The following is a 23,721-nucleotide window of genomic DNA, read 5'->3' on the forward strand; positions in this document are numbered from 1 at the left end:
ATATATTTTAGGGTTGCCATATGTAAAATCGACTTACAGTAGAAACGGGTAACATTAAATTGTATAATAGCAAGTTTTGCGTTATATACCTATATTTTAAATATTAAGAAGGCCCCACCCTGCACCCTGAACGGCTAGAAGTATGCTAGCTGGTAGCGACATGCGTCATGTTTCATGTGTTAAAAGTTTTACCTAAAAGTGAATTATTAACCATAATAACTAGACCCATCATTAAAGTTTTACCTAAAAGTAAATTATTAACAATAATAGCTAGACCCACCATTAAAGTTTTACCTAAAATTGAAATTTTCCGTGATTTTCCATAAGTCTTATTTTTGTCAAACGTTTACTGGTTGTCCAGGTTATTATTATTAATAGATTCCTACAGGAAAAAAAGAGCAAAACATGAGGAAAACACCGTACGTACCTATTTACCATAGTTACAAAATATTCTCTTCACAATGTTACCCAAAATTGCATGGTACCTTTGACTTAACACAAAAGTTCGGTTTGTAAAAATCTACGGCTTTTTAATTTGTCTCTCGGATTGTTCAATAAACCCTGGGAACACTAATTTATTCTCAAAAATGCCCCATTCGTTTGTACTGTACACCAATGTTAGCCGTTTCTACTGAACTATATTAAAATAATGATATGGCAATACAAACATTGGATGTCACTGTCAAGTGTCAACCGAGCCCCGACAAATCAGAATAAAGCGCGGGAACGTTTGAGAACGAAAAGCGCTGATTATTTAACAAAATTATATTTTATTAGTAAATCTAGATTCGGGTCAAATGAATCGTTCGTCCAGTTTAAGAAATTAACTCTAGTAGAGCTAATTTTTGAAACTGGACCCTTTCAAGTAAAGATTTTTATATAAACCTGTGAGGGTGATACTGCCGTTGGCGCAATTAAAATGTCATAAGCCTACTTTGTCGTATTAGTTTACAAATTGCGAAAAACCCATAGAATTACGAATTTTCGCTACGCTCATGGAAAAACCAAATTAAATTTGAATTTCGCGGGCAGACCCGTCGCATCCACCTTAATAAGTCTAAGACCGAAAGAGGTTAGGTATTATTAAAGACTAGCTGATGCCCGCAGCTTTGCCCGCGTGGATTGGTCAGATCCCCTGCAGCATCAGGATTGAGGAGTTGGACTCCAAATTTTTTATGAAACAATGTCGCAAAGTTCCTCTATCGATTAAAAAAGAAATGACGCAAATCGGTTCAGAAATCTCGGAGATTTCAGTGTACATAGGTAGAAAAACACAACTCCCTTTTTGAAAGTTGGTTAAAAAAGTAGCCTATGTTACTTCCTGGTCAATTCTCTACTTGTCTGTGAAAATCCCGTCAAAATCGGTTCAGCCGTTCCCAAGATTAGCCTTTTCAAACAGACAGACAGACAGACAGACAGACAGACAAAAATTTTAAAAACGTGTGATTCCGTTATGGTATCGTTCAAATAACCATATGAGCTTAATATGAGGTAGTTATTTCGAAATTACAGACAGACACTCCAATTTTATTTATTAGTATAGATATGGATATGGAACGCCCTTCCGGCGTCAGTTTTCCCTTCCACCTATAATATGGGTACCTTCAAGTCAAGAGTGAATAGGCAATTTCTAGGCAAGCGCGCTCCATCTTAGGCTGCATCATCACTTGCTAGCAGGTCTGATTGCAGCCAAGCGCTAGTCTATATAATTAAAAAAAAAAAAACTATATAGGTAATAATGTTATATAGCAAACACGCCCACATACACGATATTATGGACTTAGCGCCAGCGTGTGCCTACCTTGGTTATTTTATAAAAGCTGATAGTTTCTCTGCGTATTGTCACTAACACATGGAGGAACGATCAGTGACTATGAACTTTGGATAATGGTGGCTTTGGGAGATAGTCACACTAATATTATAAAGGAGAAAGTTTGTTTGTATGTGTGTGTGTGTGTGTGTGTGTGTGTGTGTGTATGTTTGTTACTCCTTCACGCAAAAACTACTCGACAGATTTGGCTGAAATTTGGAATGGAGATAGATAATATCCTGGATTAGCACATAGGCTACTTTTTATTCCGGAAAATCAAAGAGTTCCCACGGGATTTTTAAAAAACTACTACATCAGCTAGTAGATAATAAAGGTATATAAAATTACTCCCCATTTTCGTCAAAGTATAGTATTTTTTTTAATATTTTCTTCGGGATACCATTAGAACAGACACACCTAAAATGTATCTACACCTACTTGTGTCATTTTTATGTTACTTGGGGACCTATAAGAAGATGTTTTCTTAGAAGCCAGTTTCGTCAGTTCTTATATCTTGCCAGACAAGTTGAAAGTCTGCCATAGATGCGAATTTCGTCAAGTATAAAGTTATTTTTTTTTATATTTTCTTCTGGATAATAATAAAAATCATTTAAATGCGAGTGAAAATCGTGAGTGATTTCTAATAGACTACAGGCCCATGTTTAAAAATGGGTGGGTCATATGAACCACCAGGTGACGTATACAGGACGATATAAGAGCATAAAATAATAAGTTTCAGCACTATGCCGTCACTTGTAAGCTGTCCAACAGAGTGCTGGTGAGAATTGAAAAGTGCAGGTAGAGTGAGTACATTTTGGTCATATATTTTTGTACGGCATTTTTACCATCGATAGATCCATGGAAAATAATAAGAAAGCGCGCAGTGCCGTAAAAAAATGGTGCGCCACAAAGTCAGTAAATGTTTTGATTTTCTGACAATTTCCGGGGTAAATTTGGTCATTTAATTCTGTACGGCACTAGTTTCATACTGTTTCAATACAGCCTCTAATCCATTATTCCGCAACGCCGTACAAAAATCATGCGACAAGGGGAAAAAATTGAGGGTAGCAACCCCCTCTCTTTCCGTGGTCCGGGGGGTGATTTGAAACAACATAAAATTAATTTATTTTGAAAGTGTTTTATGCATAGATAATATTTTTTTACATGCCGTACATTTTCGTTGGTCCAAAGGTTTGTAGGGGATGTGGATATTATATACACACCCGTTCACTTCAGTTAGACGGCATAGTGATTTTATCATATTATCAATTGTTCTCTTCAAAAATATGTTAATGCCGTACAGTATCAGATGGCCATAAAGTACTACCCTTAAAATGGTAGCGTCATTTTCATCAGCCTAAAAGATATGGTCTGCATTAAAATGTACGGCATAATTTTTTCCTAATTTATTTATCTTAATACTATTTAAAACAAGGGAAAAGCGTAGAAAATTGCTATATTTTATTAATCTATGAATATTTAAACTTTTGCAATAATTTGAAAAATTTCAGTTTTTGTATTTATCTATAATTTTTTTAGAACAGTTTCTTTTGAACGGCAATACTATATAACAATAGTATTTTACACTATCATGTTAAAAAAAAAGTTGCCGTACAGAGTCAAATGATTTTACAGCTTTAAAAATTAAGTATACCATGAAATTAAGATAATTATTGATACACATTCAAATGAACACTAATTTTTTTACGGCATTATTTTTAATAGTACTTTTGAGTGCTAGATAATGTTTTGGAACCAAAGCCGTACTTTCTCAAATCACCCCCCGGACCACGGAAAGAGAGGGGGTTGCTACCCTCAATTTTTTCCCCTTGTCGCATGATTTTTGTACGGCGTTGCGGAATAATGGATTAGAGGCTGTATTGAAACAGTATGAAACTAGTGCCGTACAGAATTAAATGACCAAATTTACCCCGGAAATTGTCAGAAAATCAAAACATTTACTGACTTTGTGGCGCACCATTTTTTTACGGCACTGCGCGCTTTCTTATTATTTTTCATGGATCTATCGATGGTAAAAATGCCGTACAAAAATATATGACCAAAATGTACTCACTCTACCTGCACTTTTCAATTCTCACCAGCACTCTGTTGGACAGCTTACAAGTGACGGCATAGTGCTGAAACTTATTATTTTATGCTCTTATATCGTCCTGTATACGTCACCTGGTGGTTCATATGACCCACCCATTTTTAAACATGGGCCTGTAGTCTATAATAAAGATGTTTCGGGGTTCTTTTCCACAGGGACTTAGCTCGCACCGCGTCACGATGACAGCTTTTCAACCGACTTCCAAAAAAGAGGTGGTTCTCAATTTGGCCCGTTTTTAAGGTTCCGTACCCAAAGCCTAAAAACGGAACCCTATTAACGTCACTCTGCTGTCTGTCTGTCTGTTCGTCCGTCTGTTTGTCTTCGTGTCACAGGTCTCTAGACGAAATGAGTTACAAAGCTGAAATTTTGGTATTTATGTTGTTATTATATGTTGATCCAAAACCTAATATTGAATTGAAAATTCAACTAAATTATTTTTCAGCGGGGCTCCCATAGATACATGAAAAAGGAACCGATTTTTTTCGCACTCTAGCATGTGAGTTATCGTTATTTAGAGCTCATTGAGAATCCATTTTTTAATTTTTTTTTTACCTTAAAAAATAAAGAAATGGGTCAAAGTTGTCAGTTTTAGACCATTTTTGTGACGGGGGCTATCTCAAAAACTAAACTAGTTAGGAATTTGAAATTTCGGTGCATTATGTACCATATACGGTATTTAAGCAACAAATACTGAAAGCAATGATTTATAAAATAGGTTGTAAGCTATGACTTTTTGGGTTTTTCTTTTACGGTTTACTGCGATGTTCTAGCTCGGAAAAGAAATATTTCATACAACTACTGCACCCAAAATATGTACGGGACCCTAAAAGAGCGAGGCCCGACTCGCACTTGACTGGTTTTTTTATGTAGGTAGGTACTTATGGACACCGATTTTTTGAGGATAGTTTTAATTCCAAAAAAGAAATAGGGCTGTCCCTATTTCTTTTTGGGAATAAAAACTAAATAATTCGGAACAAATCAGTTTTATTGCTGGTTCTAGTAACTGCGTTTTTGGGTTGTGCCTACGAGTATGTTACCAGGGCTTAGCAAGTATGTTGCGACCATGAAATTAGTAATTCAGTGATAAGTAATCGTTTTCAGATTTTTACAAAGCTATTAGCTGAATTTTAGTTACGGGATTAAGGATTTGTACTCATAGATAATTCTTCCAAACTCGTCTCTTATAAGTACTTTTCCATTTTATTTGATGAATTTAAAAATAAGATACGGTAAAATACTAGTAATTAGTGGGGATGTGTGGAAGTCAGTGGCGGGTCGGCGTGGCGGCTTCGGCTAGTCGGTGACGATGGCGCTGGAATTGAAGCCGCGACGAGGCGGTCGCTCCGAGGCCCGATCGATAGGAGGGTGCGGCGCTGCAGTCGCTCTTGGGTAAGGTACGCCAACCGCCCGCCTTTAGACACTTCGCCACTGAGGCGACCGCTCACGCTGCGAACACACGCGACGATGCGCGGTGACCGCGCCGCTCGTGACACGCGACACAATAAGGACCATGAAAACTTAAAGTCGTCGCTCAAAAAAGGGACGAAGACTAAAAAGCACAGGGTCATCTTCGACGAGAGCGCGAATGAATTTTTCGAGGCAGATTACATTATTGTCGTTCGAGATGAGTGCGGGTACTCCGACGAGGGAGAGACCGAGGAGTGCTCGGGGTGCGGAGCCTGCGAGCGGTTCCAGGAGCCGGAGCCGGGCGCGCTCAGCCCTCCGGAGGGCTACAAAGATTTGGGGCTTTTCAATCGCGATGGGACTTTGCGAGAGCAAGCGTGGTGGGACGCAGGTGACGTGATGCTGGTGGGGGAGCGATCGGGTACGGTGTTCACGCCGCAGCACCTGCAGCTACTGCGCCGGCTGCAGCGCGAGAGAATGCTGCGGTCGGCGGTCTGTGCAGATTGCGACGCACACCCCACGATCCGCCAGCCACTCGGTGAGTCACCTACGTCCTTGCCGAGGACAGACGCCATACGGTCGGCCTTGCTCTCCTTTATGTATCATATTTCTCATTCATTACGACTGTTTTAGAAACTGAGCTAGGTATACCAGTCACACTGCAGGTATTTCACGATTTCGTTCCGTAATCTGATGAAAGAAACCTTATGATTCCAATAATCCGCTCCGCAAAATCTTTGTTTGCCACATCGACGTTATTTATTTTTAATTAGGTACATTGAAATTAAACCTAAGTAACATTTCTTAAAAAGAAATGAATTATAATAACCAATCAAAGGAACAAGTGCTATTGCGATTGTTGATTCACATTTGCTATGCGAAATTAGTTTATGAAATAGATGTGAATGGCTAAAGCGAAAACCGGCAATGCGTACATTTGACGATGATTAACGTCATTTTAATTGCTCCAAATTAACAGTTATCAAAATAAGTGACGTCAGGCGCCATGATGTTAAATACTGAAAACCATCGGGCATTCTCTACCACCATACTAAAGCTTTCCTAAATACATATTTGAAAAATACATTACATTGTACCTAGACTATTAAAATTGGTAACGAATATCGTATATAATATAATATTTCTAAGAAAAATAGACAATTCTTCCCTATTTGGAATGTAGCGGGTGGCTTTTGCACAATACAGGTGCGAGATCTCTTCCTTATATAGATAATCAAGGTCCTTGCGTGACTCTACACGTCATCTCCAATATCATAAATACGTGCTCTATGCTAATATGAAGATAGAATGCATAGACATGCTGATCCACGCATATTTTCAATGGTTATTATTATACACAAACCTAAAGTATCTAAAGGATTTATGAACTATTCTGAATCGCAAATAAAAATCCTATATTTACTTAGTGCAGTAAAGTATCAATATTGACCACATCTCAACTTTGTATAATATTAGGTACTAGCTAATGCTCGCGACTTCCTCTGCGTGATCTGTAGATGCTCAGTTTTTTTCTGTCAATTCATAGCACTTCGTGTCACTTGAGTGTTCTAGTATCCTAGACTAAAATACGTCTCCAACTCTCCACACTTCCTGATTCACGTTCCATCGCAACCCTCACTTGATCTGTCCATTGTAAAAGCGATCTGCTACGCGCTCTAGTGCCCAATACAGCCTATACTCTCCCTTGACCCACTATTTGGTATATCTATATTTATTGAATCCTCAGACCAAAGAAAATGAGAAAGCAAGCCTGTAGGACGGAGCATAAACGCTGCTAGATGCAGAGTTCTTCCAAAATTCAAAAAAAAAAAAAAACAAAATTCAAAATATTTTTATTCAATTAGACTTTTACAAGTTCTTTTGAATCGTCAAAAGCATCTACCACTGGTTCGGAATGCCTTTCCTGAAATGAATCCAATTTGTTGGTCTGAAATTATTTTTAAGACACTCTTAATATTTTTCTCCAGCACGAGAAAGCGTCTAGTCTCTTCTTCTTACTTTATGGCAAGGGCCTAGTTTCCGAAGCTTTGAGGAATATGGGAAACCTGCTGTCCATACATGGCTTGATTTTGTCTATGTAGCCCCAGTCTATAAACACTTACGCTTGACAATTGGCGATTTTCGCCACTTCTGGCATGATGCTGTTGATGCAGTTTACCATCATAACATTGGTCATGTTGCAGTTGAAAGACTGATATTTTCCATTTTTTGAAGAAGTTATTCTATATAGCTGAAATTCAAACTTTTCTGTCCCCAAACGTTAAAAAATCCACCCTATTAACGACTCATGGGTCAAGGTTGCTTATCTAACGCAATCGACTGATACCCGCTGTGACACCTAGGTCAACCCTCATTAAACGAAGACCAAGTCTTGTGGATCATTAATGGTACTAAAATTATTGTCAACAAAAGTTAGCTGAATAATATCCTCAATTAAATCTTTTAGACAAATTCAACGAGCCTTAACACGATGGAGCTACAATAGGTACTTGAGGAGTCCCTATAACACCTCCCGGTTCCAAACTTTCAGCTCAATGGGTTGGGGGGAGCTGGTTTAAAGTTGCAAGATTCAACCACATTTTAACGGTTAAAGTCAAATAAAGACTTGTTAAAGTTTATTATTAAAAACTACTTATCTAAGAAAACTAATAAATAATTTTGAGATACCTATTTATAGGGGTATCTCTCGAGAGGATGAACAATTTATTTCAACTCTCACTTTTCATATCAGGGCATATCCTGATATTTGTTTTTTTTTTTCAAAACAGATTTATAGATGGATGCAGAAACAGATTCAGAAATCGATATATAGTTATTATGAAAATAAAGATACATATTTTCATGAAAAAATGGCGTTATTATATTATTTATTATAACAATAATAATAATCGAGGAACGAGCTTTCCGTAGCGCAATAAATCGATAAATCGATCGATCGGATTTTCACATCCAGTGAAAATTTCAACTTTCTACATGCTTTCTACCTATTTTTTTGTCTCTTGTTGCTGACGTAGTGTCAGAGACGTTTTTTAGTTATTTTCAAATTCCAAATATACAATAATATATGTACAGAACATAGATACGGGAACAGAATAGTGCAATTTTTCTGATGTTAATCTTGGTATGTTGTGTGTATGTAATACTAGACAACATTGGGTCTTCATAATTACCTTCTTCTTTACTTTCTTTCTATAACAGTTCACGAGATACAGTCAGACGAGCGGACGGAAAGCGGAGGCTATTAATACTTAGCTACCCTTCGGATACGGAATCTTGGAAACCAGGGCATCTGCTGTCAAATCATTAAACTTACCGAATGAAAGTGCACCTATTAAATAAAATTAGGTCAACAGCTGAAACACAACGGACTGAAATCTTAAAGATTACTTATACTCGGTAGATACCCAGACAATAATTAATTATATAGGTAATTAAAATACGATCTTTCTTTGCTGTAGTAAACAACACAGATACTGTTATAGTAATCGTAGGTATACTGCAGCGCTAATTTGAAAGCGCCACCCAACCGTGGGCCGTCTAGGTCTGATTCTAGTTCAGTGATCCCTTACACCTTTACCACCATTCAGTGTCGGGAAGACTACGTTTCACAGATTAGGTATTAGATACTACTTAACTACGTTTTCGAATAGTCTACAGCTGCAGACAGACACACTTTCGCATTCATAATATTAGTATAATAGCATAAACCTGAATATAACATAATGAACAAAAGTGTTTTCTATCTATATACAACCACCAATCAATAAGTTACACGTTAGTTTACACTCTACTCTGATCTTGTCAATCGCACAACCCGAATTAATCAATTCTCGTTCGTAATTAGTCAAACACTATTCAATTACGAAGATCGAAATAGTTTTGTGTGTTCAGCTAACTAGCTACGAGTGAAATTCCATTAATTTGTAACCAAACAGTGCAATTCGTAGTAAATACGAGTACCATACTCCATAATTTATTTATGGTTTTCTGCGAATGCACTCCAGTTAAATAAGGCCGACCAAATACAGACTAAATATTATTATTTATTACACAGTAGGATATTTTCTACACTAGTTAGGACATTAGCATCAAGTTAATTTTGTCCAATTCTCGTACTTACTCATCTACGACCCGGGTAAAGGGCTGCCAATTTTTGAAGCACCCCCCTAGGTGTCAAAAGGTCCATCAACTTCAACCCCGCGCAAATATACATACATATATGTAATCTGTATCAATACGAGTATGTGTCATACATTTATCATACACATTCTTCTTCTTCCTGCGTCGTTTCCTCAATTTTGAGGATCGTGGCTCCCCTTTGACGCAATCTTTGCTACGATGTTCTTCCATTGCTCTCTGTTTCTTGCCGCGTGGATTGCATCACAGATGGGTGTGTTGACCGCTTCTTTTATTTGGTCTGACCAACGTCTCGGGCTACGTCCGCGGGGTCTCTTTCCTTCGATCTTACCAGTGACCATGAATTTTTCAATATTGCTGGCGTTCTTACTTGCGATGTGACCGAAGTACTCAAGGGTTCTTCGCAGACAGATGTTAGATAGCCTCATCTTTATCTTAACTTTGTTAAGTATCATAGTGAGTTATCATACACATAAGCGCACGAATTAGTCTTCAATCTAGTGTTTGACAACTAGTCAAATCGTCATCATTTTATCAAACGTCAAAACACGCGCTAAGTATGCGAGCTTCTATGAAATACTGGCATGTGACGTCACAATGACTTAAGTTTTTAACCGTGACAGCTGTAACTGTTTCTTAAAATTATTACTTATTCATTGACATCCATTGCTTATGTACAATAATCTTCTTACCTCTGCAAGTTTGGTTGCAAGTAGATAGCTAGCAGACACTTAGCTTTAGCCTGCATCACCTGCTATGGGAAATAAAAGCGACTATTCGATGTTTGAAGAAAGATACTCATTCGTTACCTGTATGTATATATTTACCTAGATTATTGTGATAATGTCTTATCTATATTCCTTCTGACGCAAAAGAGTTCCGTTGAATATTGTCTCGTCTGAAGTCTAGTATTCAGTTTGAGTCAACGAACTTTTATGCGTAAGGTGACCGTGTGACAGGGCGTTGCACTTGCTATATGCTACGTTGTTGGGATTTTAACGAATAATTTGATAGAAAAATGGAGTTTAAATTAGCGTAAGCGGATCGCCTGTTGCTCGTACAAGTCATGTAATTTTTTTTATATCGATAAAGATATAATACAAGTGTAAATTAAAAATTTTCAACACCCCCGACAAATCATTTTCAAATAAATAATTATGTATATCTAGGCAACGTCCATCTTGACAACTTGACATTTGTCAATTGATACTTGAATATTAGGAACCTAAGGGTTATCTAACCTTCTTTTCTACAAGAAAACTAGAAAATAGCTGATAACTTTTAAACGGCTGAACTGATTTTCTTGGATTATAGCTAAGAACACTCTCGATCAAGCCACCTTTAAAACAAAAAAAAGTAAATTAAAATCGGTTCATTCGTTTAGGCGCTACGATGCCACAGACAGATACACAGATACACAGATACACAGATACACAGATACACAGATACACAGATACACAGATACACAGACACACAGATACACAGATACACACGTCAAACTTATAACACCCCTCTTTTTAGGTTGGGGGTTAAAAATTAAACTGAATACATGTTTGACGTTTGCGTTATTATTGGAATCCAAGCCTTTTAAAATGATGAAAGTAATAATTTTAGGTATAAGTGCTTACTAAGTATAGTAAGAAATCAAGGAATAGCTACATAAAACCCCGATCAAGCATTTCCACTCACTCATCTTGAACTCACCTTGTTTTACTTAGCAAAGCACAATTTTACACCATGACATACCTACATAACATTTTAAATAATGTATCTTGAGTTTTTTTCAAGGATCTTGTGGGAATTTCTACTCACTTATTTGGAAATATGCAATCAGTGAGTTTCTCTTTTAACCCAACGACGGCAAAGCCGAAAAAAAGGGTTGTGATTTTATTAAACATAGAACCTAAATGAAACTGACCAGTGTTATATATATTTTGAATTTCGATTTATTTGGTCTATCCTTGAGTTTGCGTGGGGACTTTATGTAGATGGATAGAACATTATCTAAATTCAATTTTTTATCTTACTCGTTAGAACCGTTTCTGAGAAACCAATTAGGTACATCGCTTAATACTATTGTGGAATGTAAATACATTAATTATATAACTGATATCGCATATATATACATTAAATTAAACAAGCATTATAAACTAAGTTTTTGTTGTTAACGGAAGCAACGGAATCATTTTATCATGGTAGATTTTATTTAGGTTATCATTTTTTACCCGCCATTGTACATCGTTTAGCAGTTAGCAAGTCCTTTGCAAGTCCTCGGCCTGTTTCTTTTATTATACCATGAAACCGTGCTCTACATAAATAAACCAGGAGCATGCTTTTATACCTGTTTTACAATTACTGGGAATTGTTAACACACTGACCTCTGCAATTACAAACACGCTGGACCTGCGACTACCGACCTGTATTTTAACCGACTGCGGCAAAGCCAAAAGGAAGGGTTATGATTTTAGCAGTCTATGTATGTACGTTTGTATCCAGATTCTGTGTGTTCCACCGTAGCACCTACACTACTGGGCCGATTTTGATGAATTGATTCGTTATAAAGGCTATATTTTATACAAAAAAAAAATAACCTAACGGATATAACATCAAAAAAGTGGGGATCTCCAAAAAATTTTTATTTGCTATTGTATCGAGCACCTTGGAGTATCAAATGAAAGATTTGAGTTCATGAATATAAATGTGCTAGGACAAGAAAAACAATTTTACTATAATAATATTTCAGCAATTATCAAGATGATCGCAGTCGGGTTTTAGTTTCCAACTTTATCTTGTTGACTCTCGCTCTTGATTTGCTTTACAAGCCAGTAGAATATTGATAGAGCAAACTAAGGCTCGATCATGACCGTATAGTTTGATGATATAATATTGATACAACTGTCTTACTTACAATAAATAACATAATATAAGACGTATATTATTAATTATGATTTTATTTTTATTTTTTTATAAAGAATATTAGCCGTGTTAAATGACTAATATTCCCCTATCCTCTCCAACTAAGCGTCAGGCTTTTGCTAGGAGTAGGTACGACAATAGTGCAACGGGCGGGGTTTGAACCGTCGACCTTTCGGTTTCAGTCCACTCCTTTACCGGTTGAGCTATTGAGGCTCAAAAAAATTGGATACAATATTTTACAAAATTTTGTTCGCGATCCTTTCGATTGAATTTAAAAGGCAATGTCGACTGTACAACAGCTGTAAAGTATAATTCTTTATTCATTGTAGAGTCAACATCTCCTGGATACCTAACGACTCCTGAATTATACGGTATAATTTTTTCTAAGGGTGTCAGAATCAGGTATTTCGTGATGGTGGTGTGTATTTCTAGCTTAGTTGCTTCCTTTTCCACTATGTGTAGTAGCGGAGGGCGGGAGGTGTGCATGCTGCACTTCCGTATTATCTATCTCCCAAAAAGTTCATAGTTTTCGTAAACTTATTGCAAAATTCTAGTTTTGATAGTTCTAATAAGTTTAAGTGATTTGGTGAAGTGGTGATACTAAAAGAATATCCGGCTGAGTTTGTAATCCTTGTAGCTTTAGTTTTTAACCCCGACCCAAAAAGAGGGGTATTATAAGTTTGACGTGTGTATCTGTGTGTCTGTGTGTCTGTTTATCCGTGTATCTGTCTGTGGCATCGTAGCTCCTAAACTAATGAACCGATTTCAATTTAGTTTTTTTTGAAAGGTGGCTTGATCGAGAGTGTTCTTAGCTAGAATCCAAGAAAATATGTTCAGCCGTTTGAAAGTTATCGGCTCTTTTCTAGTTACTGTAACCTTCACTTCTTGGGGGTGTTATAAATTTTTAATTTACACTTGATAAAACGTAATTAAGTAACTATCACCATTAATTACATCATTATTTTACAAATTCAACAATTGACAATTTATAAAGTGTAAATGGTATTGAATAAATGATTTGACTTTGTCTTTAGCTGAGCGGAATTATTGTTTCTTGTATATTATGGAATTCCGAGAACACCTGTTTCTGTTTGATAATGACAAATATATGACGTAGATAATAATATTTGCTGACCATGTAATGTGATTTTTAAAAAAAAAATATTGAATTTCTCATGAACTACCAGAGATTCACTGTCATAATATTGAACAAGTTAAATTAAAAATTCATTAAATAAATCATATGTAGATAATACATAATATTACATCATTTTGTATACTTTTGTTCTAATTTTAGTGTTTGCATTTGTAGTAACCTTGTTCATTAAGCAATATAATTTTTCAGTATTTTATCCTTGAGTTTAGATCCACTGCATCCTCGCTGCGTCTCCATTACTGGGACGTGTAACCGTAATAATAAATTTTAAAATCTATTCTAGTAAATAAAATTGAAGTGACTGTATGGCGGTTTGAACGGGCTAATCTTCGGAATGGCTGAACCTATTTTGACGGGACTTTCACAGACAAGTGGATGATTAACCAAGGAGTAACATAGGCTACTTTTTTAAGCGACTTTAAAAATGGAGGAGTTGTGTTTTTCTACCTATGCACTGTTATCTCCGAGATTTCTGAACCGATTTGCTTAATTTTTTTTAAAATCGATAATGAACTTTTGACATTGTTCCACAAAAAGTTTGGATTCCAACTCCTCAATCCTGATGCTGCAGGGGATCTGACCAATCCACACGGGCGAAGCTGCGGGCATCATTTAGTTGACAATATAATAGACTTATATATCGCGTGGCCCTAGGTCTCAGATTTGGAACACCACTGTGGCATCAGTACCTACAGCTGTTGAAATACCTATTCACCCCGGCTATTCGTAAAATAAAGTTCAGATATGGTACAAAATCGAATAGCCGAGAAATGTAGGACATCTCTCTTTTGGGACTGAATATTATAGCATTGTTTCGAGAACGCCTTCATTTTCTGAAGAGTTATTTGGACGAAATATTATTTTTTTATACAGCAATAACGTCTTAGTTCTCGATTGCAATCTCACTTGATGGTAAGTGCAGCATAATATATTATGTGCCATGGTTTAAAAAAATGTAAATAGTAAGCAAACGGGCACGCGGGTCACCTGATCTTAACAGGGCTCTCTCCGTCACTTGCTTCATACAATCGTAATTCCAATTTCATTTGAATATTAAGCAACCAAAGTCCATGAAATTTTGCAGACATATTCTAGAAACTAATATCTGTGTCTGTGGTGTTTTAGATTTTTCTTAAAATATGTAGTTTTAAAATTACAAGGGCTCAAAGATTTGTATGTAAATTTTTAAGACCGCGTAACTTTGAAACCGAATATTTTAACAGAAATCTGGAAAACCATAGACATAGAAATTAGTTTCTAGAATATGTCTGCAAAATTTCATGGACTTTGGTTGCTTAATATTCAAATGAAATTGGAACTACGTTTGTATGTAGCGAGTGACGGAGAGAACCCTCTTAAGTGAGTGGTTATTAGTGGTTGAACATCACGTGCATCACGTTGAACAACACGTGCAGCATCAGAGGTACCGAAAAAAATTCCCCGGCTTTTCACTTCTTGATCCTCGATACCACCGAAGATTACCACATATTTAACGTTAATTTTATTTACTTACGGCTCTGAGGCTGATTCTAAAGAGCGTACTTATACCTTGCTCAGTCTTTACTTAGAGTAATAACGAGACAGAACTAATTGTGGCTTTGACTCTATATCATTTTTAGAGTTCCGTACCTCAAAAGGAAAACCTGTAGGGTGCTTCCCGTTGACCTAGAGTCATGAAATTTGGCTGGTAGGAAGGTCTTATAGCACAAGTACAGGAATAAATCTGAAAAACGCGAATTTGTGGTTACGTCATTAAAAATAATTAAAATGTGTTTCAATTTTCAAAGTAAGATAACTATACTAAGTGGTATCATATAAAAGGGCTTTACCTGTATATACTAAAACAGATTTTTATTTATTTTATGTATAATATTTTTGATTTATCGTACAAAGCGTTGGAAAAAATACCCGAGTATGGAACCCTCGGTGCGCGAATCTGACTCGCACGTGGCCGGTTTTTTTGATTAAATATTACAATTGGCAATTTATTTCATTTGCTTGTCATAGATTAGATACATCAATTACTTCTCCCCTTAGTTATAAAATCTTTTAAAATAAAACCTAGCAAACTTAGTACCTACTTCTATGACGTTTACAAGACAAACTGGGATTTTGATGTTAACCTAACCAATATGCAACTGGCGCTTATTGGATTTAATTATATCGATAGTTAGTTGCGTTAATTAAATTGTGGCCGGTACGGTGAAAATCGATTACCATCACGCGTGCTGTGTAATAAACTAACCACATTTGGTTGACAATATCTACTAAGACGTATGAATTCATAAGTTAATTTTATTAGAAACATGAAATATGATATAAGTTGCGGAAATAACTTTACAAGAGATTTGAATAATTTATAATCACATTATATGAGGATCATGAAGATTGTAAAAATTATAGTCAGTTAGGTATGGATTTTAGAAAGCAAGGGAGGTGCATGTTTTTTGTATAAATGTATGTATGTAGGTCTAATACTCCGTATTTTTATAATAATTTGTTTAGGGTTCTGTTATGTCTCACAATTGAAAAACTGGATATACTTATGTTCGATCACTTTGTTGTCCAACCGTCTGTCTGTCCCTGTATGTGTCAACTGTGCTCTTTTCTAAAAACGGCTTGAGGTATCAAGTTTAAATTTATACTGCATACTAATGAAAATGATTTTTAATTGCTATAGAACTTTCAAAATTCTAGTTTAAAAAATAAAAATTTACAACTTTTCAAACCGTATATCCATATTGAAAAATAAAACTCGCATCATCAAAATCTGTAGAGCACTTCTCGTTGAGTAAAAATTTTGAATTTTAACATAAAACGAGGCTTTGTGGCACAAGTAAGGGAAAAGTCTGAAAATCATTAACTTCAAATCATGTGTGAAAATGTTACGTGACAAATTATCCAATCTTCAATTCAATATATTATGCAAAATATCGACAGTGATAATATATCGTGACTACTTATGTACTGATTCGTTGAGCATTCCATATCATATTCGGAAAAGCGCTGACTTATAGCTCGTTCACATAAATTGCGTAAACGTAGACGTAGCGCGTACCATTGCGTTGTAATGTATGGAACTGTATGAAACATGGCACATCGCTTGCGTAATTCGTGGACGTTTGCATAACCCGGTGTGTTGGGCGTTTACGCGCCTCACTATGCACGTGTCACGTGTACGTGTTTGGTGTGAATCGGCCTTTAGGGCGAAATAAATGAATAATAATTAATCTACCTATAATCTATATTCTGTACATATTTTATGAAATTTCGTGTTATATAATGCTCTCTTGAGATACCGCCTGCACTGCCAGACAGACATGACACAGGGTAATAATGGGTATGAAACCTTAAAAAGAATCAAGATTAACTTAAATCAGGCTTTTGATAGTAAGCGTTAAATATAACAGTTTGTTAATTACTTAACAACCGCTTTACACCCGGTAAGCTCCAACAAGATGAAAGCTAAATGGCCGTAATTAAGTTTATGTTAAAATAAGCAGTTTAGTTGCACAACAGTTTCTATGTTGCAAAATTAAATTATAACGTACGTACGCTAACACGGTGCGTTAAGAATAGGTATTCCAATAATATTATTATAACATTTTAAAACATGTTTCCGGGAACCTAACTCATAACAAATTAAACAAAATATGTACTTACTATAATAATATATATTGGCTGGACAGCGCGTACTTATTATTGCTCATGATTATTGTTCAATTAATTTCAGTTATTTTAGTAAAATAAACTCCCATTTGACTCGTTGATAATTGGAATCAGGCTCACCAGGCTCGCATTCTTGTGTATATACCTATAATAGGTATACTTATAATATGTAATAATAATTATTATGCGTTTTTCCAACTGGTTGTACGGCTCTAGATTATACTAGCCCGTTTGAGGCTACCTATATTATTTAAGTATTATGCCTGCCTCATTTCTTTGTGAATGTGTGACATGTAGTCATGTGTGGCACGTAAAGAATCTCATAGCCTGTATTTCTTATTGAATTTACGTTTGTATTGCAGAAAATTGGGTATAATGCTTAAAAAATGGGTTCTCACGCGCCATATTAACTTTATGTGTCAAATATCATGTCAAAGTTCGAATTTAGTGCTTATTTTAAAGGTGAACCGTTATTTTCACATGACATCTGACCCATTTGAAGTCATTTTGTACCATTACAGAGTTAATACTTTTTATATAAGTGTTCTGTCAATGCAAACTCACATAAATAAATAGAAGCACACAACCAACAATTTCTATGTATAGCTAACACTTTCTTTCCCCATATTACTTCAGAGACACGAGGCGAGGAAATAGTGTTTGCTTGTTGACTGGGAGCTCCATTTTGTTTTAATATCCATACCTGGGGGACTTGAGTACAGGTAGACTACTTGAAACAAATAGGAGTCTTCAATACTACTTACTGAAATATCCACTCGTGATATTCTATATTTGTATTTAAATAAGTACCCACAAAAAAAAAGAAATTTGAAATCGTGCAAGAATGCACAGTGCACACGCAGAGTTTCATAACAATAATAAGTATAATATCTCCAGAACGTGTAACAAAAATAATTTGCGCACACGCCACTGAATTCCTCGCTAGGCTTAGGATGCTATTTTTGAACTCATTTTTGACTTCAAGCTCACATCTTTCGCATGAGCGGAATTTAAAATATACACTCGCACCAAATAACTTTGCAAACTTGCATAACAAATAACACTTTTTAGCGAATATTGTACTGCCTAGCAGATATTTTACGCTTCATTCTATTTCATTCATAGAAATGAATAGAAACTGTACTTTACTGAAAATACTTAATATTGCACGGTTTTAATCCTTCGCTCGAAATGCTTTGAAAAATTGCGAAACGTTTTAAGTTTGTATAGATGTTTTCCCTTCACTGTACATTTCTAGTAGTAATATCATCATACCTTCCCACTTTATAAAATGAAATTCCAAGGAAGTATAATTATTATTTTCCAAGAAGAAATAGCTACTCGTAAGCGTACTGTTTTAGAAATATATACGTATTGAAAATAATAGTTGTAATTTAATTGATATAAATTAAAAATTAATAATTATAAAATAAAAATTACTCTATTAGTTATAGTCGTCAAAAAGACCACCCCTAGTTGCCCCTGGACCAAAAGTGCCCATCAAGCTGGCAGCATTGCCCCGCTGAATGGCGATGGACAACCTTTGGAGCAGGTAGGCCCCAGAGCGTGGATCGCAGCCTCTTTCTCTTAGACGACGGAAAATGGATAGCTAAAACATATTCATGCACAAAAATATAATATAATTTATATATATTTAATATAATCAACTTAATAGACAAACCAGAAATCGTAATAAGCTTGGGCCTCTTATGCTCCGACTCAAAAAAAATCCAAAGGTCGTTTGTTTATATAGCGAAATTCTCCAATCTTGCCTAAGTAACAAGTTTAAAAATCTATTATAAGTATGCTCCTGAAAAACTCATATTTAACAAAATGGAAGATTATGTAAACGATAAAAAAGATTTGATCTGCAGCTCGCTCCAGCACATACAAGTAGCTGGATTTCATACATTCAGTTATTGATACGTTTTACAGCCATAATGTAATTTCAAAAGTTAATTCCATAAATAAAATAAAACTACGCAGTCTGGAAAATTGTGCACAACAATAACACTGCTATAGTTAAAAAACAATAAAAGAAAATACGAGAAAAGTGCTCACGCTTACATTACTTTATAATTAAAAAAGTTTTCTGTTAGTGGTTCCAAAATAGATCGCTTAGTAGACACTGTTTTCTGTTTAAAAAGATATTGAAGTTTGTATAGCTGAATTTCTATATATTATGTTTTGCACGAAGTGTAGGACTTTGTCTTAGATTTAGCCCTAAAGAACTTAATTTAAACACCCTTACATTTGACTTGTTTTGCTGCCCAGGTTAACAGACATACGGCCGTATTCACAATCATCACTATGAGGTCTCACAGTGCGCTCGAACGCATAGTGTAGGTTCCATCTGATTGGTGGAACCGACACTGTGCGTTCGAGCGTACTATGAGACCTCATAGTAACGTTTGCGAATACGGGTGATAGGCTCTAAAGAAAGTTAAAATAACTCAAAATTTAAAAACTCCGGCACAAAATCCTCTATAAGAAAACTAGTAAAGAGCTGATAACTATCAAACGGCTGAACCAATTTTCTTGGATTATAGCTAAGAACACTCTCGACCAAGCCACCTTTCAAACAAAAAAACTAAATTAAAATCGGTTCATTCGTTTAGGAGCTACGATGCCACAGACAGATACACAGATACACACGTCAAACTTATAACACCCCTCTTTTTGGGTCGGAAGTCAATAAATTGGTACGTAGTCTTGTAGCTCTACAATTTGTTCATTGTGTGTCAAAATGAAACTGGAAAAATTCAACTTTCCAAAATTTCATAGCAATAGCTTCTGTAGTCAATAATCGGATTGTTGGTTCAAGAGTTCCCGGCATATCGGTAGGAAATCCGCTGGATTATCTCGTCCCACTACACCAACGTTTGATAGCGAAATATCTGTGTTTCTCTTTGATTTATAGGTAGAAATGTAAATAATTTTTGATTTTAACTTTTTACAAATGGACAATTTTTTGACCTTTTTTATTATTTAGGGTTTCATAATGTCCGATCACTCCTCACTCGTCCTACTGTCCTTTTGTCACAGCTAATTTGCTCCGAATCTACTTGACCGATTAAATTGGAATTATGAAAGGGCTTATTCGAAGGGTCTGGGTGAAATTAATAGATTGAAAGTTATACTAAAATAGATGAAAATTGACCCCCGTCCCCTCCTCCCTGCTCTCTCCCAACATGATTTTCTCAATATCGTGCGTAAAAACTTACATAATAGGTATACCTATATTGTACGGAACCCTCTCCACGCGAGTTCAACTCGTACTTGTCCAGTTTTTAAATAAGATAAAATGCAATAGTAAAACTTTAGTAAAGCTAAATTAATTACTCTACAAAGGCTCGCGTTGACTGGTGCCAAGAATATCGGCTGCATTTCCGCTCTGAACGGCTGATCGTTTGTTCAATGGTTCGCAAAAACTGAAAAATTCTTAAGCATAGAACTTAGAAACTATAACTTCCCAAGTTGCCGCGGCCCGGAATCGAGCCCGAGATCTCTCACTTATCTAACTAATGTGTTTATCACTGCGCTAGGGAGGTAATCAAATAAATCTGTATGGTGTCAATTAGTATAAACTATAAACCTCTGATGGATGGAAGGATATATACAGGGTGGTCAAAAAGTCGTGGATCAAACGCAATAGGGAGATAGAGGGAGACATTTCCAGCAAAAAATATTTCTACAGCATGGCCTTATTTAAATTGCCCTAAGAGTTATGAATATTTTTGAGATTTTTAACAAAATACCAGATTCTCTTACAATTAGACTAATTTAAAAAAAATGAGATAAAAAATAATAAAACAAACGATGCTGTGTCATTACTAGATAATGTATCAGCACTACAAACCTTCTATTGAGGCTCTGGGTGCCAAATTACAAGAGCAATTAATTTTTTTCCAAAACTTTTAAAGCGTTACCAAAAATTAAATGTCATTTTAAAAGCGCACTGTGAAAAAAAAATGTACTACGGAAAAGTGACCCTGTATCAGAAAAACTTGCTGATTTAATGCCAATTTAAATGAGGTATAACACATTACTCTTTGTTTCGTAATTCTGGTATTATAATTGTTTTTTCATATCAAGGTGCAAATTTCAGTAGATTAGTTTAATTCAAAATAATTTTGAAGATTATCATGCTGCTAGTTAAACTGCTAGTTTTTTGTGCGTTGGAATGCTAGAAACATCACTGTGCTTGTCACACTTAAAATTTGTGAAAAGAACAGAAACTGTTCACTACCACCACGTGCCAGAACTACCCAGAACGCCCTCTTTTCTAGGAAACAAAAGGATAAAAAACTATGCCTCTTTCACATCCTTCCTTATTCCAACAATGCAAATAGAAATGATGATTAGTGTGAACGAGAGGCATAGTTTCTTTATCCTTTTGTTTCCTAGAAAAGATAAACTACTAGCAAGACGGGCGTTCTGGGTAGTTCTGGGTGGTTCTGGCACGAGGTGGTAGTGAAGAGTTTCTATTCTTTTCACAAATTTTAAGTGTGACAAGCACAGTGATGTTTCTAGCATTCCAACGTACAAAAAACTAGCAGTTTAACTAGCAGCATGATAATCTTCAATTTTTTTTTTGAATTAAACTAATCTACTGAAATTTGCACCTTGATATGAAAAAACGATTATAATACCAGAATTACGAAACAAAGAGTAATGTGTTATACCTCATTTAAATTGGCATTAAATCAGCAAGTTTTTCTGATACAGGGTCACTTTTCCGTAGTACATTTTTTTTTCACAGTGCGCTTTTAAAATGACATTTAATTTTTGGTAACGCTTTAAAAGTTTTGGAAAAAAATTAATTGCTCTTGTAATTTGGCACCCAGAGCCTCAATAGAAGATTTGTAGTGCTGATACATTATCTAGTAATGACACAGCATCGTTTGTTTTATTATTTTTTATCTCATTTTTTTTAAATTAGTCTAATTGTAAGAGAATCTGGTATTTTGTTAAAAATCTGAAAAATATTCATAACTCTTAGGGCAATTTAAATAAGGCCATGCTGTAGAAATATTTTTTGCTGGAAATGATCTCCTCTATCTCCCTATTTCGTTTGATCCACGACTTTTTGACCACCCTGTATGTAGGAGTGAAATATGCGTAGATTTTTTCTCACTGTTTGGAATACACACTAGATTATTATCAATAAACTTATATGGCTGGCTGTTTATATCCATTCAGTCCACATATCTAGCTAGTAAGCCTGCGAAGTATTCACTAATTTTCTAATGTACTTACTTACTGTGCGTGTGTTTGTGTAGTGTTGCGTGGTGGCAGTTCGTAGTTGCTTGCTGCTGTGTCCGCATGTGTAGTAGTGGGAGGGCAGGCAGTACATACACACACACGCTGATTATAGCAGTTCTGATTAACCCCTAACTTCCTGAGTCTACCCAAATTTTAAATTTTATTGATCTATGTGTACTGAAAATCCTTGTTTTCAACAGATCTGGAGTACAATTACGAAGAAGAAGACAACAGTGATGTGGACAGAGAGCTGCGTCCCGTAGCACGTCGAACGGGCAAGCACATCGCCGCCGGCGAAGAGCGACCGCGTATTAACTCTAGTCAACAGACCACACCCATTGAAGGTAAGCAAAAAACAATTAACGCCACAAAAAAAACCGGCCAAGTGCGAGTCGAACTCGCGCACCAAGGGATCCGTACCCGGGTATTCGGGTACTCGGGTATTTTTTCGACATTTTGCATGATAAATCAAAAACTACATATTATATTATGTATGAAAATAAATAAAAATCTGTTTTAGAATGTACAGGTTCCTTTGAAAATTGAAAACATTTTAATTTTTTTTATTATGTAAAGAAAAATTAACGGTTTTCAGATGTATTCATTTACTTGTGCCATAAGATATACCTACCTGCCAAATTTTATGATTCTAGGTCAACGGGAAGTACCCTATAGTTTTCTTGACAGACACGACGGACGGACGGACGGACAGACAGACAACAAAGTGATCCTATAAGGGTTCCATTTTTCCTTCTGAGGTACGGAACCCTAAAAAGAACTCTGGACTTGAACATGAGTTGATGAATGATGAGTTATCGACCTGTTTGGTGGAACTACGAAATAAGGCACGAAGGCGGGGGTGTCTATGCTGCCGCGTAACTTATTAGTTATCCTTTTGTTTTCCACACAGGGCAGTTGTCCGACTGGCGACGATTAGCGAGAAATAAATTGAGCTAAAATCTAGAAACTAGCTGACGAGTGACGAGAAAGTTAACACTGATATTTTACCACTCCGCTACAGCTAGCTGATTGTTTGCGAATTCACGCATTTGATTTCTCGCGAACGAAATTTGGCATAGAGATAGTTTGCAGTTCAGGGATAATCTCTCTCTCCGGATAATCATGGAATTTTCAAAAACTTAGCTACGCGGGCGCAGTTGCGAACATCATCTAGTTAGGGTTCCGTACCTCAAAAGGAAAAACGGAACCCTTATAGGATCACTTTGTTGTCTG

The 23,721-nt window shown here is 36.0% G+C and overlaps 1 protein-coding gene across 1 annotated transcript in view; it reads left to right on the forward strand.

Moving 5' to 3' along the window:
* The first annotated feature begins 5,360 nt into the window (after positions 1-5,360).
* LOC123880227 overlaps positions 5,361-23,721 on the forward strand; it is a 67,453-nt gene continuing 49,092 nt past the window's right edge. The window contains exons 1-2 of the mRNA XM_045928223.1: positions 5,361-5,862; positions 22,689-22,832. Of these exons, the coding sequence (XP_045784179.1) occupies positions 5,385-5,862; positions 22,689-22,832 (622 nt within the window). The 5' untranslated portion in view covers positions 5,361-5,384. The remainder of the gene's footprint in view (positions 5,863-22,688; positions 22,833-23,721) is intronic.

Source organism: Maniola jurtina, chromosome Z (genome assembly GCF_905333055.1).
Source record: "Maniola jurtina chromosome Z, ilManJurt1.1, whole genome shotgun sequence".
Classification (NCBI taxonomy): domain Eukaryota; kingdom Metazoa; phylum Arthropoda; class Insecta; order Lepidoptera; family Nymphalidae; genus Maniola; species Maniola jurtina.